The sequence below is a fragment of the Nerophis lumbriciformis genome, linkage group LG29 (assembly GCF_033978685.3).
Source record: "Nerophis lumbriciformis linkage group LG29, RoL_Nlum_v2.1, whole genome shotgun sequence".
Classification (NCBI taxonomy): Eukaryota; Metazoa; Chordata; class Actinopteri; order Syngnathiformes; family Syngnathidae; genus Nerophis; species Nerophis lumbriciformis.
Window position 1 is genome coordinate 33,822,034 of NC_084576.2, and position 16,381 is coordinate 33,838,414.

General features: G+C 38.6%; 1 protein-coding gene across 3 annotated transcripts in view; it reads right to left on the bottom strand.

Moving 5' to 3' along the window:
• Positions 1-446: 446 nt before the first annotated feature.
• Positions 447-16,381, bottom strand: part of slc5a6a (solute carrier family 5 member 6a) — a 97,890-nt gene continuing 81,955 nt past the window's right edge. For 2 of the 3 annotated variants that reach the window (XM_072911931.1, XM_061924452.2), the window contains exons 12-17: positions 14,825-14,892; positions 13,455-13,541; positions 13,205-13,383; positions 13,015-13,118; positions 8,354-8,475; positions 447-3,083 (exon numbers count right to left, since the gene is read on the bottom strand). In XM_072911931.1, coding sequence (XP_072768032.1) covers positions 2,898-3,083; positions 8,354-8,475; positions 13,015-13,118; positions 13,205-13,383; positions 13,455-13,541; positions 14,825-14,892 — 746 coding nt within the window. In that variant the 3' untranslated portion in view covers positions 447-2,897. Of the gene's footprint in view, positions 3,084-8,353; positions 8,476-12,368; positions 13,119-13,204; positions 13,384-13,454; positions 13,542-14,824; positions 14,893-16,381 lie in introns of those variants that run through there. The other variant, XM_072911932.1, reaches the window with a different exon arrangement.

Here is a 16,381-nt window from a genome sequence, read left to right on the forward strand (position 1 = left end):
ACTGTATTTATATTATTCACATGTGAATAATGCTGTATAATAGACTATGTTATTCACATGTGAATAATGCTGTATAATAGACTGTATTAATATTATTCACATGTGAATAATGCTGTATAATAGACTGTATTTATATTATTCACATGTGAATAATGCTGTATAATAGACTGTATTTATATCATTCACATGTGAATAATGCTGTATAATAGACTGTATTTATATTATTCACATGTGAATAATGCTGTATAATAGACTGTATTTATGTTATTCACATGTGAATAATGCTGTATAATAGACTGTATTTATGTTATTCACATGTGAATAATGCTGTATAATAGACTGTATTTATATTATTCACATGTGAATAATGCTGTATAATAGACTGTATTTATATTATTCACATGTGAATAATGCTGTATAATAGACTGTATTTATATTATTCACATGTGAATAATGCTGTATAATAGACTATTTATATTATTCACATGTGAATAATGCTGTATAATAGACTGTATTTATATTATTCACATGTGAATAATGCTGTATAATAGACTATGTTATTCACATGTGAATAATGCTGTATAATAGACTGTATTAATATTATTCACATGTGAATAATGCTGTATAATAGACTGTATTTATATTATTCACATGTGAATAATGCTGTATAATAGACTGTATTTATATCATTCACATGTGAATAATGCTGTATAATAGACTGTATTTATATTATTCACATGTGAATAATGCTGTATAATAGACTGTATTTATGTTATTCACATGTGAATAATGCTGTATAATAGACTGTATTTATGTTATTCACATGTGAATAATGCTGTATAATAGACTGTATTTATGTTATTCACATGTGAATAATGCTGTATAATAGACTGTATTTATGTTATTCACATGTGAATAACGTTGACATGTGACCAAATTAAGCACTAATATAACAACATATAATGCAAGTAACCATTTCAAACGCAGTATTTTCATGACAGTATTTTTAAAATTATGGTAATTAAGACGGTTGACTCAATATTTGTTGGCAAAAACTGCACTCTGATAAAAAACTCAACATGTGTAGTTTTCCCGCAATTGGAAAAACTGGGTCAGTTGGTTTGTTTTGTTGTCTTTTTGTTGGCTGTTGTATGACATTTTTAATACTTTTTAATGCCTTCAATTTGGCAAAATCAATGTATTGACTTTTAAAGCTTTTTAAGGACCTGCAGACATACAATAGTTATTTGGGATGATTGACAGGCCAAAGGATTGGGAATCTTCAAAACAAAAATATGTTTTCTTATTTTCGCATGTTTGTTTTTCAATTCTCTGTAGAAGTTTTGCTCGTTTTGAGTATTTATTTGGAACGCGGTCAAAAATTGCATTTTTATCAGAACCTGGTACGTATTTTTGTTTCTATTTTAATAGAAGAAATGTTTTTAATTGAACCAAAGGATGTCTGTCTCACAATTACTACCAATTGAAAGAAAATGGTGAGGACACTTTTCGAGAGCGACAACAGTGAGGCGACAACCAGCACATTAACATGAGCAACTCCACATCACTGACATTAAACCAAAGTCACAGCAGAGACTTTCAATCACTTCCTTCTCTTCCTTTTTCGCGATTTTATAGAAGATTTTCTTGCACATACAGAAAGTTTGGCCACACCTTCTCCTCATTCAATGTGTTTACTTTATTTCCATGACTATTTACATTGTAGATTGTCACATCAAAACTATGAATGTGGAGTTATTTACTTAACAAAAAAATAACTGAAAACATGTTTTATATTCTAGTTTCTTCAAAATAGCCACCCTTTGCTCGGATTACTGCTTTGCACACTCTTGGCATTCTCTCCATGAGCTTCAAGAGGTAGTCACCTGAAATGGTTTTCACTTCCACCCAAAACCGTTTTCATGGTGAGGGTGAGTGCATAGCGCGCTAAATGGCTCAATGGTTGTTATTTCCTGGTTAAATACTGTAGCTAAGTCGATAATTTTTTGTGAGATGAGGGTGAGTGCATAATGCGCTAAATGGCTCAATGGTTGTTATTTCCTGGTTAAATACTGTAGCTAAGACGATCATTTTCATGAGATGAGGGTGAGTGCATAATGTGCTAAATGGCTCAATGATTGTTATTCCCTTGTTAAATAGCTAAATTGATCGTTTTCATGATGAGGGTGAGTGCATAGCACACTAAATGGCTCAATGATTGTTATTTCCTTGTTGAATAGCTAAATCGATCGTTTTCATGATAAGGGTGAGTGCATAGCACACTAAATGGCTCAATGATTATTTAATTGTTTATAGCTAAGTCGATAGTTTTCATGGTAAATAAAAAGAGAATACAACAAATCCTTTTCAACTTATATTCAATTGAATAGACTGCAAAGACAAGATATTTGAATATTAAGTTGAAAAGGATTTGTTGTATTCTCTTTTTATTTAGCATTTACACAACGTGACAACTTCACTGCTTTTGGCTTTTGTAAATAGTCATGAAAAAAAAAAGAACAGGCATTGAATGAGGAGAATGTGAGTCCAAACTTTGGGACTGTACTGTAGGTCAATCGTCACTAGAAAAATAACCCATAAGAGACATTTTGTACCGAACTTGACGTGAGAGAAGAGCTACGCACTTGTGCTCTTTAGACCGAGGACAGATCAGGAAGGTCTGTGCGAAGTGCTACTTTATGCTCTTGTCTTTGGAGATTAAAAATAGATCTTTTCAAAAGTACCACAACTTTACCCGACAGTTATTGCAGTACCCCGCCTTTACTCACTGGCGTGGAATTCTCCCAAATCAGGTTTAGTTGCGGACGTCTGAGCAAACGGAGCTCTAATTGGACGGCTTTCCAGGTTGCCCATGGTCTAGGTGCCAACGGAGAGGACTAGAGGGCCGTCTCCTCCACGCTGTGAGCAGTCAGCTGACACAAGGGCCGACTCGCTCTGCTCTCCTCGTCCTGGGCGCTGTCACTCTCCATTTCTTTGTCCTCTGTGACCGTGTCCTCTTTGCAGTACGCAGCGCCATTCTCACCCGTCTTGTCCCGCTCGTAAGGTGCGTTGACTTCTTTGGGCTGGGGAAGGAAGGAGAGAAAGGCTTGAAAGGGAACGTGAGTGCACTTTTCAGTTTGGCACTTTAATGGCAAAGGTTCTCCAAAGGGATTTGGTGGTATTGTTATTCCTTGTTAAACAGCTACGTCGATCGTTTTCATGATGTGGGTGAGTGCATAATGCGCTAAATGGCTCAATGATTGTTATTTCCTTGTTAAATAGCTACGTCGATCGTTTTCATGATATGGGTGAGTGCATAATGCGCTAAATGGCTCAATGATTGTTATTTCCTTGTTGAATAGCTAAATTGATCATTTTCATGATGAGGGTGAGTGCATAGCTTGCTAAATGGCTCCATCCATCCATCCATTTTCTACCACTTATCCCTTTCGGGGTCGCGGGAATGATCGCTATTTAACAAGGAAATAATCATTGAGTCATTTAGCGCGCTGTGCACTCACCCACATCATGAAAACAATTGACTTAGCTATTTAACAAAGAAATAAAGTAAATAGTTGTCATGATGAGGTTGAGTGCATAGCGCGCTAAATGGCTCAATGATTGTTATTTCCTTGTTAAATACTGCAGCTAAGTCGATCATTTTGGTGAGATGAGGGTGAGTGCATAATGCGCTAAATGGCTCAATGATTGTTATTTCCTTGTTAAATAGCTTAAGTCGATCGTTTTCATGATGTGGGTGAGTGCATAGCTTGCTAAATGGCTCCATCCATCCATCCATTTTCTACCAGTTATCCCTTTCGGGGTCGCGGGAATGATCGCTATTTAACAAGGAAATAATCATTGAGCCATTTAGCGCGCTGTGCACTCACCCACATCATGAAAACAATTGACTTAGCTATTTAACAAGAAAATAACAAAGTCAATCGTTTTCATGATGAAGGTGAGTGCATAGCGCGCTAAATGGCTCAATGATTAGTATTTCCTTGTTAAATAGCTAAGTCGATCGTTTTTATGATGTGGGTGAGTGCATAGTGCGCTAAATAGCTCCATCCATCCATCCATTTTCTACCACTTATCCCTTTCGGGGTCGCGGGAATGATCGCTATTTAACAAGGAAATAATCATTGAGCCATTTAGCGCGCTATGCACTCACCCTCACCATGAAAACGATCGACTTAGCTATTTAACAAGGAAATAACAAAGTTAATCGTTTTCATGATGAGGGTGAGTGCATAGCGCGCTAAATGGCTCAATGATTGTTATTTCCTTGTTAAATACTGCAGCTAAGTCCATCATTTTCGTGAGATGAGGGTGAGTGCATAATGCGCTAAATGGCTCAATGGTTGTTATTTCCTTGTTAAATAGCTCAGTCGATCGTTTTCATGACGGTTAGTGCGTAGCTAAATGGCTCAGTCATTAGTATTTCCTTGTTAAATAGCTTAAGTCGATCGTTTTCATGATGTGGGTGAGTGCATAGCTTGCTAAATGCTCCATCCATCCATTTCCTACCACTTATCCCTTTCAAGGTCGCAGGAATGATAGCTATTTAACAAGGAAATAATCATTGGGCCATTTAGCGCGCTATGCACTCACCCACATCATGAAAACAATTGACTTAGCTATTTAACAAGGAAATAATCATTGAGCCATTTAGCGCGCTATGCACTCACCCTCACCATGAAAACGATCGACTTAGCTATTTAACAAGGAAATAACAAAGTCAATCGTTTTCATGATGAGGGTGAGTGCATAGCGCGCTAAATGGCTCAATGATTGTTATTTCCGTGTTAAATACTGCAGCTAAGTCGATCATTTTCGTGAGATGAGGGTGAGTGCATAATGCGCTAAATGGCTCAATGATTATTTCCTTGTTAAATAGCTAAGTCGATCGTTTTCATGATGTGGGTGAGTGCATAGCTTGCTAAATGGCTCCATCCATCCATCCATTTTCTACCACTTATCCCTTTCGGGGTCGCGGGAATTATCGCTATTTAACAAGGAAATAATCATTGAGCCATTTAGCGCGCTGTGCACTCACCCACATCATGAAAACAATTGACTTAGCTATTTAACAAGGAAATAATAAAGTCAATCGTTTTCATGATGAGGGTGAGTGCATAGCGCGCTAAATGGCTCAATGATTGTTATTTCCTTGTTGAATAGCTAAGTCGATCGTTTTCATGATGTGGGTGAGTGCATAGCTTGCTAAATGGCTCAATGATTGTTATTTCCTTGTTGAATAGCTAAATCGGTCGTTTTCATGATAAGGGTGAGTGCATAGTGCGCTAAATGGCTCAATGATTATTTAATTGTTTATAGCTAAGTCGATCGTTTTCATGATGAGGGTGAGTGCACAGTGCGCTAAATGGCTCAATGATTATTTAATTGTTTATAGCTAAGTCGATCGTTTTCATGATGAGGGTGAGTGCACGGTGCGCTAAATGGCTCAATGATTGTTATTTCCTTGTTAAATAGCTAAATCAATCGTTTTCATGATGAGGGTGAGTGCATATTGTGCTAAATGGCTCAATGATTGTTATTTCCTTGTTGAATAGCTAAATTGATCGTTTTCATGATGAGGGTGAGTGCATATTGCGCTAAATGGCTCAATGATTGTTATTTCCTTGTTGAATAGCTAAATCGATCGTTTTCATGATAAGGGTGACTGCATAGTGCGCTAAATGGCTCAGTGATTATTTAATTGTTTATAGCTAAGTCGATCGTTTTCATGATGAGGGTGAGTGCATAGCACACTAAATGGCTCAATGATTGTTATTTCCTTGTTGAATAGCTAAATCGATCGTTTTCATGATAAGGGTGAGTGCATAGTGCGCTAAATGGCTCAATGATTATTTAATTGTTTATAGCTAAGTCGATCGTTTTCATGATGAGGGTGAGTGCATAGCGTGCTAAATGGCTCAATGATTGTTATTTCCTTGTTAAATAGCTAAGTCAATCGTTTTCATGATGAGAGTGAGTGCATAGCGTGCTAAATGGCTCAATGATTGTTATTTCCTTGTTGAATAGCTAAATTGATCGTTTTCATGATGAGGGTGAGTGCATATTGTGCTAAATGGCTCAATGATTATTTAATTGTTAATAGCTAAGTCGATCATTTTCATGATGAGAGTGAGTGCATATTGCGCTAAATGGCTCACTGATTGTTATTTCCTTGTTAAATAGCTAAGTTGATCGTTTTCATGATGAGGGTGAGTGCATATTGTGCTAAATGGCTCAATGATTGTTATTTCCTTGTTGAATAGCTAAATTGATCGTTTTCATGATGAGGGTGAGTGCATATTGCGCTAAACTGCTCAATGATTGTTATTTCCTTGTTAAATAGCCAAGTCGGTCGTTTTCATGATGAGGGTGAGTGCATATTGTGCTAAATGGCTCAATGATTGTTATTTCCTTGTTAAATAGCTAAATCGATCGTTTTCATGATAAGGGTGACTGCATAGTGCGCTAAATGGCTCAATAATTATTTAATTGTTTATAGCTAAGTCGATCGTTTTCATGATGAGGGTGAGTGCACAGTGCGCTAAATGGCTCAATGATTGTTATTTCCTTGTTAAATAGCTAAGTCAATCGTTTTCATGATGAGGGTGAGTGCATAATGCGCTAAATGGCTCAATGATTGTTATTTCCTTGTTGAATAGCTAAATCGATCGTTTTCATGATGAGGGTGAGTGCATAGTGCGCTAAATGGCTCAATGATTATTTAATTGTTTATAGCTAAGTCGATCGTTTTCATGATGAGGGTGAGTGCACGGTGCGCTAAATGGCTCAATGATTGTTGTTTCCTTGTTAAATAGCTAAGTCAATCGTTTTCATGATGAGGGTGAGTGCATATTGTGCTAAATGGCTCAATGATTGTTACTTCCTTGTTGAATAGCTAAATTGATCGTTTTCATGATAAGGGTGACTGCATAGTGCGCTAAATGGCTCAGTGATTATTTAATTGTATATAGCTAAGTCGATCGTTTTCATGATGAGGGTGAGTGCATAGCACACTAAATGGCTCAATGATTGTTATTTCCTTGTTGAATAGCTAAATCGATCGTTTTCATAAGGGTGACTGCATAGTGCGCTAAATGGCTCAATGATTATTTAATTGTTTATAGCTAAGTCGATCGTTTTCATGATGAGGGTGAGTGCACAGTGCGCTAAATGGCTCAATGATTGTTATTTCCTTGTTAAATAGCTAAGTCAATCGTTTTCATGATGAGGGTGAGTGCATATTGCGCTAAACTGCTCAATGATTGTTATTTCCTTGTTAAATAGCCAAGTCGGTCGTTTTCATGATGAGGGTGAGTGCATATTGTGCTAAACGGCTCAATGATTGTTATTTCCTTGTTGAATAGCTAAATTGATCGTTTTCATGATGAGGGTGAGTGCATATTGCGCTAAATGGCTCAATGATTGTTATTTCCTTGTTAAATAGCCAAGTCAATCGTTTTCATGATGAGGGTGAGTGCATATTGTGCTAAATGGCTCAATGATTGTTATTTCCTTGTTGAATAGCTAAATTGATCGTTTTCATGATGAGGGTGAGTGCATATTGCGCTAAACTGCTCAATGATTGTTATTTCCTTGTTAAATAGCCAAGTCGGTCATATTCATGATGAGTGTGAGTGCATATTGTGCTAAATGGCTCAATGATTGTTATTTCCTTGTTGAATAGCTAAATTGATCGTTTTCATGATGAGGGTGAGTGCATATTGCGCTAAACTGCTCAATAATTGTTATTTCCTTGTTAAATAGCCAAGTCGGTCATTTTCATGATGAGGGTGAGTGCATATTGTGCTAAATGGCTCAATGATTGTTATTTCCTTGTTGAATAGCTAAATTGATCGTTTTCATGATGAGGGTGAGTGCATATTGTGCTAAATGGCTCAATGATTGTTATTTCCTTGTTAAATTAGCCAAGTCGGTCGTTTTCATGATGAGGGTGAGTGCATATTGGGCTAAATGGCTCAATGATTGTGTGAGTGCATTTGACTGAATTTCATCAATTTCACTGGTGTGATGTGAAGAGGCAAAATTTATTGGCGGCATTAATCTTGTGAGTCCGGGGGGGGGAAAAATTCCATAAATCAGACACGGCGTTGTATTAGCCGCAGGGCTCAAAGCGTGGGGACAAACGTCGCGGCTTATAGACGGTGTTTCATTCGAAGTTATGTGACGGTATTGTGCAGAATGAGCTCTTGTAATGAATCTGTCCATGAGGCATTTAATAACTCTGTAGTTTACAGCATTTTGTGTTGCTTTCCCACACTCCTGCAGTCCTCAAGAGCAGGTGCATTAAAGGCACGGTGTAAAAGAAACATACCTTTTGTGCCAGCGGGGTGACGCAGCACAGCTTCTCTTTGTATCGCTTAGACAGGAAAAAAAGCAGATTCCCCAAAACCGGATAGACGGTTCCTGGGGTGAGCTGCTTCTCCTTCATCGGTCCTGCGTGGACGACAGTTTAGACGAAAAATAAAACAAAGAAGAAAAACAAGAAATGAGCCTTAAAGGGGTCATATAATGATTTCCCACGGAATGGTGGTTTGGTCAAAACCTTGCATTAATGTTGTTTTATCGACCATCTTTAAGCTACGCGGTGAAGCCTTCCTCCAGGCCACGCCCCCTTCAACTGCGTCTCCACCCCCCTCAGCCGTGGTGTGCTTTTTACCGCTTCCGTATGGAGCCTACTTACAGATCTAAGCTAAAGCTACTTTATTTATTAGCTACTTCTAAACCACTAATCCTGGTCTCCATGGCGACACAAACAATGTAAATTTCTTACAAGTAGCATTATCACTGGAGGACGAGGAATATCTAAACATGCTTCACTACACACCGTAGGAGGATACAATAGCTCACCACCGTCACAATGTAAACAAATGCCATGGGTGGATCCACACCTGACATCCACTATAATGATACCAAGTACTGGAGTCGATACTACTAAGATTACATCGATATTTTTTATCGTCACGCAATCTTTTTTCTTTGTAAAATTCATATTTACTTCAGCAGACTAATTAGGAGTCTTTGTTTACTTTCTACTAAAACAAACTTACAAGTAGCATTATCACTGGAGGACGAGGAATATCTAAACATGCTTCACTACACACCGTAGGAGGATACAATAGCTCACCACCGTCACAATGTAAACAAATGCCATGGGTGGATCTACACCTGACATCCACTGTAATGATACCAAGTACTGGAGTCGATACTACTATGATTACATCGATATTTTTTATCGTCACGAAATCTTTTTCCTTTGTAAAATTCATATTTACTTCAGCAGACTAATTAGGAGTCTTTGTTTACTTTCTACTAAAACAAACTTATAAGTAGCATTATCACTGGAGGACGAAGAATATCTAAACATGCTTCACTACACACCGTAGGAGGATACAATAGCTCACCACCGTCACAATGTAAACAAATGCCATGGGTGGATCTACACCTGACATCCACTGTAATGATACCAAGTACAGGAGCGTATCTAGTTGATACTACTAAGATTACATCGATATTTTTTATCGTCACGAAATCTTTTTTCTTTGTAAAATTCATATTTACTTCAGCAGACTAATTAGGGGTCTTTGTTTACTTTCTACTAAAACAAACTTACAAGTAGCATTATCACTGGAGGACGAGGAATATCTAAACATGCTTCACTACACACCGTAGGAGGATACAGTAGCTCACCACCGTCACAATGTAAACAAATGCCATGGGTGGATCGACATGTGACATCCACTGTAATGATACCAAGTATAATAACGTATCTAGTCGATACTACTATCGATATTTTTTATCGGCACAAAATCTTCTTTCCTTTTTTTCAAATGTATATTAAATGTTTATAAAGTCAGTAAATATGTCCCTGGACACATGAGGACTTTGAATATGACCAATGTATGATCCTGTAACTACTTGGTATCACATCCATACCTAAATGTGTGGTATCATCCAAAACTAATGTCAAGTATCAAAGAAGAGAAGAATAAAAATAAACATAATAAGAATAAGAATAATGAATGTAAACAAATGCCATGGGTAGATCGACATGTGACATCCACTGTAATGATACCAAGTATCTAGTCGATACTACTATGATTACATCTATATTTTTTATCGTCACAAAATCTTTTTTAAATTCATAATATGTTTATAAAGTCAGTAAATATGTCCCTGGACACATGAGGACTTTGAATATGACCAATGTATGATCCTGTAACTACTTGGTATCACATCCATACCTAAATGTGTGGTATCATCCAAAACTAATGTCAAGTATCAAAGAAGAGAAGAATAAGTGATTATTACATTTGAACAGAAGTGTAGATAGAACATGTTCAAACAGAAAATAAGCAGATATTAACAGTAAATGAACAAGTAGATGAATCATCCATTTTTACAGTTTGTCCCTCATAATGTGTACAAAATAATAGGTGTATAAATGACACAATATGTTACTGCATAATTAGGAGTCTTTGTTTGTTTACTTACTACTAAAGGACAAGTTGTCTATTTTATTTAAGGACTAAATGACAATAATAGAATAGCATAAAATGGGCACAAGAAGTAATAAAGATAAAAAAAAATAAGAATTGAAATAGACTACTATCCAATAAAAATAATAAACAAATCCTGTACAATATACAAAATACTGTACAAAATACAGAACAAGACAAGAGTACCGGAGTAATAAGTAATAATATTGCACAGTAGGGTTATTAGGGTAGGATATTGTATCGGGGTGAATTATTTATTATAAGTTTGAGTTCAATAAACATATGTTTCATGTACCCTAAGATTTGTTTTGTTCAAATAAAGACAATAATGACATTTTTTGTGGTCCCCTTTTATTTAGATAATAAATGTTGGTACCGGTACCAACATTTTGGTATTGGGACAACCCTACATAGGCTGAAATAGGTCAAATAATAAATATTACATAATAAGTAGAGATGTCTAGTGAATGCATGGCATACTTGGTCAACAGCCATACAGGTCACACTGAGGGGTGGCCGTATAAACAACTTTAACACGGTTACAAATATGCGCCATACTGTGAATCCACACCAAACAAGAATGACAACACACATTTCGGGAGAACATCCGCACCGTAACACAACAGAACAAATACCCAGAAACCCCTTGCAGCACTAACTCTTCCGGGACGCTACAATATACACCCCCCCGCTACCCTGAACCCCCCCCCAAAACCCCGCTCACCTCAACCTTCTCATGCTCTCTCAGGGAGAGCATGTCCCACATTCCAAGCTGCTGTTTTGAGGCATGTTAAAAAATAAAATAATGCACTTTGTGACTTCAATAATAAATATGGCAGTGCCATGTTGGCATTTTTTTTCTCCATAACTTGAGTTGATTTATTTTGGAAAACCTTGTTACATTGTTTAATGCCGCTCCCAGTCTGTGGAACGCGCTCCCTGACCACCTGAGGGCACCATAGACTGTGGATGTTTTTAAAAAAGGCTTAAAAACCCTTCTTTTTAAAAAAGCCTTTTTTTAGATTTATACATACTAGTTTTAGCTATTTTGCTGTTCTAGTTTTTATTTCTTTTTTTTTTTTAATACACTAGCACTTTGAGGTTGTTTACTCAATGTAAAGTACTTTTTACAAATAAAATCTATTATTATTATTATTATTATTATTATAATGCATCCAGCGGGGCATCACAACAAAATTAGGCATAATAATGTGTTAATTCCACGACTGTATAGATCGGTATCGGTTGATATCGGAATCGGTAATTAAGAGTTGGACAATATCGGAATATCGGCAAAAAAGCCATTATCGGACATCTCTAGGGACAACCCTACATAGGCTGAAATAGGTCAAATAATAAATATTACATAATAAGTAGAGATGTCCGATAATATCGGGCTGCCGATATTATCGGCCGATAAATGCTTTAAAATGTAATATCGGAAATTATCGGTATCGGTTTCAAAAAGTAAAATGTATGACTTTTTAAAAGTACAGAGCCCTAATAAACCTTAAAGGCACGGCCCAGTCACATAATATCTACGACTTTTCACACACACAAGTGAATGCGGAGCATACTTGGTCAACAGCCATACAGGTCACACTGAGGGTGGCCGTATAAACAACTTTAACACAGTTACAAATATGCGCCATACTGTGAATCCACACCAAACAAGAATGACAAACACATTTCGGGAGAAAACATCCGCACCGTAACACAACATAAACACAACAAGAACAAATACCCAGAAACCCCTTGCAGCACTAACTCTTCCGGGACGCTACAATATACACCCCCCCCGCTACCCTGAACCCCCACCCAAAACCCCGCTCACCTCAACCTCCTCATGCTCTCTCAGGGAGAGCATGTCCCACATTCCAAGCTGCTGTTTTGAGGCATGTTAAAAAAATAAAAATAATGCACTTTGTGACTTCAATAATAAATATGGCAGTGCCATATTTGCCATAACTTGAGTTGATTTATTTTGGAAAACCTTGTTACATTGTTTAATGCCACTCCCAGTCTGTGGAACGCGCTCCCTGACCACCTGAGGGCGCCACAGACTGTGGATGCTTTTAAAAAAAGGCTTAAAAACCTTTCTTTTTAAAAAAGCCTTTTTTTTTTAGATTTATGCGTACTAGTTTTAGCTATTTTGCTGTTCTAGTTTTTATTTCTTTTTTTTTTTTAATACACTGTAGCACTTTGAGGTTGTTTACTCAATGTAAAGTACTTTTTACAAATAAAATCTATTATTATTATTATTATTATTATTATTATAATGCATCCAGCGGGGCATCAAAACAAAATTAGGCATAATAATGTGTTAATTCCACGACTGTATAGATCGGTATCGGTTGATATCGGAATCGGTAATTAAGAGTTGGACAATATCGGAATATCGGACATCTCTAGGGACAACCCTACATAGGCTGAAATAGGTGAAATACTAAATATTGACCATGTAATAAGTATTTACCTGTGAGCAGGCTGACAATGAGTCCCACCACCACCACAACGGTGGAGTTGTGAGCACTATACCACATGTAGGACAAGGAGTAAAGAGCTTCTACACCTGTCCGCCTGACAGGTGAGAGAAGGACAAAAAAAAAGGGATATTGACATTTTAGTGATGTTCTGTCACAAGGTCCAGTGTTGGGATGTAGTACCTGGGTCTGGGGGTGGTCGCATTGACCAGCGAGGTCAAGACCGCAGTAGTCATGTTCTCAAAAGGGGGCGGAGCCACGGTGCCGAGCGGCGGGACCGAGCTCGGCACGCGCATTAGAAAACTGCCGATGCCGACCCAGAAAGCCATGGTGAGGCCTGCTGCTAGTCCAACCAGCGCCCCCTGGGGGGGAGGAGAAGGCGGTCACTGACCATGCTGACTTGACATTATGGGATGGAGACGTGCTGACTTACAATGGAGTTGGCCCAGGGGAAGAACATTCCCAGACAGAAGACACCCAGCAGGGGACCACCCACCATCCCAAAGATGCTCAAGGCGGCCTGAGAGTGGAGAGGAGGGTTAGTAACAAGTGTACCATACAACAATGCAGTGTTCCCTCGCTACAACACGCTTCACGTTTGTTGCGTCGGACCAGTTCTCCCTCCCAGGGAATCTAAAAAAACGATTCGCAAGTAAAAAAAAATTATTTCCTGAAAATAAAAAAAACATTTTTTGCCAGTAAAAAAAATTTTTTTTTTGCAAATGAAAAAACGATTCGCAAGTTAAAAAAACCAAAACGTTTTTCTGCAAATAAATATTGTTTTCGCAAGTTAAAAAAAAAAGAAGAAAATTCTGCAAATAAAATAAACGTTTCGCAAGTAAAATACATTTTTTGTTACAAATTAAAAAATGATTCGCAAGTAAAAAAATATATAATTTCCTGCGAATAAAAAAATATTTTTTGCCAGTAAAAAAATATTTTTTCTGCAAAAATTTGAAGTAAAAAAAATGTTTTTCTGAAAATAAAAAAAATGATTCACAAGTTAAAAAAAATGAAAAGAAATTCTGTAAATAAAATAAACGTTTCGCAAGTAAAATCAATTTGTTTTTGCAAAGTAAAAAACTATTCCCAAGTAAAAAAAAAATTAATTTCCTGCAAATAAAAATTTTTAGCAGAATTTTTTTTTTTTTGCAAATTAAAAAAAACTATTTGCAAGTAAAACATATTTTTTTCTGCAAATTAAAAAAACCATTCGCAAGTAAAAAAAAAAAAGAAGAAAACAATTCTGCAAATAAAAAAAACGTTTGGCACGTAAAATAATTTTTTTTGTTGAAAATTAAAAAACGATTCGCAAGTAAAAAAAAAAAAAAAATTCTGTACATGAAAAAAAAGATTTGCAAGTGAAAGGAACAATTTTCTGCAAATAAAAAAAACAGATTTGCGGGTAAAAAAAATGTTTTTCTGCAAATAATTACAAATATCTGCCTCCGACAGTGTTTAATGTAGTGTAATATTTTCTGTTAGAATTAAGCCAATATTGACATTTTTTTCGTATTTGGAAAAGTATCGATATACATTTTGGTACCTGTGCTAAATTATCGGGACAACCCTCGCTCATAGTGTGATGACATACATCTCCAGCCAAAAGGCATGTTTTTTTTTCCAACTCTAAAAACAATTCTCCAAAAAGCTCTGATTTTATTGACAAAAACCTAAGGACCACAGAAAATGTTGTTGTTGTTTTTGTTTTGTTTTTAAAACGGCCTTAAAGTATTATCATCAGCAATGCCGACTCCTGCTTACAGAACAAAGTGGCAACTCGGAGCGTGTGAATAATGTTACCTGCAACACAGAGCCCATCAGGGAGGCCAGGTAGGCCATGGCCAGACATACCAGACCATAAGCCAGAGCTGTGGGAGAAATGAAGCATACATTAATACACGTCAGGCAGAAGTGAAACAAAAATATGCAATCAAAATCATCAAATTAAGGCCCGAGGGCCACATGCGGCCCCTTAAGCTTTTCATCCATCCATCCATCCATCCATCTTCTTCCGCTTATCCGAGGTCGGGTCGCGGGGGCAGCAGCCTAAGCAGGGAAGCCCAGACTTCCCTCTCCCCAGCCACTTCGTCCAGCTCCTCCCGGGGGATCCCGAGGCGTTCCCAGGCCAGCCGGGAGACATAGTCTTCCCAACGTGTCCTGGGTCTTCCTCGTGGCCTCCTACCGGTCGGACATGCCCTAAACACCTCCTTAGGGAGGCGTTCGGGTGGCATCCTGACCAGATGCCCGAACCACCTCATCTGGCTCCTCTCGATGTGGAGGAGCAGCGGCTTTACTTTGAGCTCCCCCCGGATGACAGAGCTTCTCACCCTATCTCTAAGGGAGAGCCCCGCCACCCGGCGGAGGAAACTCATTTCGGCCGCTTGTACCCGTGATCTTGTCCTTTCGGTCATAACCCAAAGCTCATGACCATAGGTGAGGATGGGAACGTAGATCGACCGGTAAATTGAGAGCTTTGCCTTCCGGCTCAGCTCCTTCTTCCCCACAACGGATCGATACAGCGTCCGCATTACTGAAGACGCCGCACCGATCCGCCTGTCGATCTCACCATCCACTCTTCCCTCACTCGTGAACAAGACTCCGAGGTACTTGAACTCCTCCACTTGGGGCAAGATCTCCTCCCCAACCCGGAGATGGCACTCCACCCTTTTCCGGGCGAGAACCATGGACTCGGACTTGGAGGTGCTGATTCTCATCCCAGTCGCTTCACACTCAGCTGCGAACCGATCCAGTGAGAGCTGAAGATCCTGGCCAGATGAAGCCATCAGGACCAAATCATCTGCAAAAAGCAGAGACCTAATCCTGCAGCCACCAAACCGGATCCCCTCAACGCCTTGACTGCGCCTAGAAATTCTGTCCATAAAAGTTATGAACAGAATCGGTGACAAAGGGCAGCCTTGGCGGAGTCCAACCCTCACTGGAAACGTGTCCGACTTACTGCCGGCAATGCGAACCAAGCTCTGACACTGATCATACAGGGAGCGGACCGCCACAATCAGACAGTCCGAAACCCCATACTCTCTGAGCACTCCCCACAGGACTTCCCGAGGGACACGGTCGAATGCCTTCTCCAAGTCCACAAAGCACATGTAGACTGGTTGGGCAAACTCCCATGCACCCTCAAGGACCCTGCCGAGAGTATAGAGCTGGTCCACAGTTCCACGACCAGGACGAAAACCACACTGTTCCTCCTGAATCCGAGGTTGGACTATCCGGCGTAGCCTCCTCTCCAGTACACCTGAATAGACCTTACCGGGAAGGCTGAGGAGTGTGATCCCACGATAGTTAGAACACACCCTCCGGTTCCCCTTTTTAAAGAGAGGAACCACCACCCCGGTC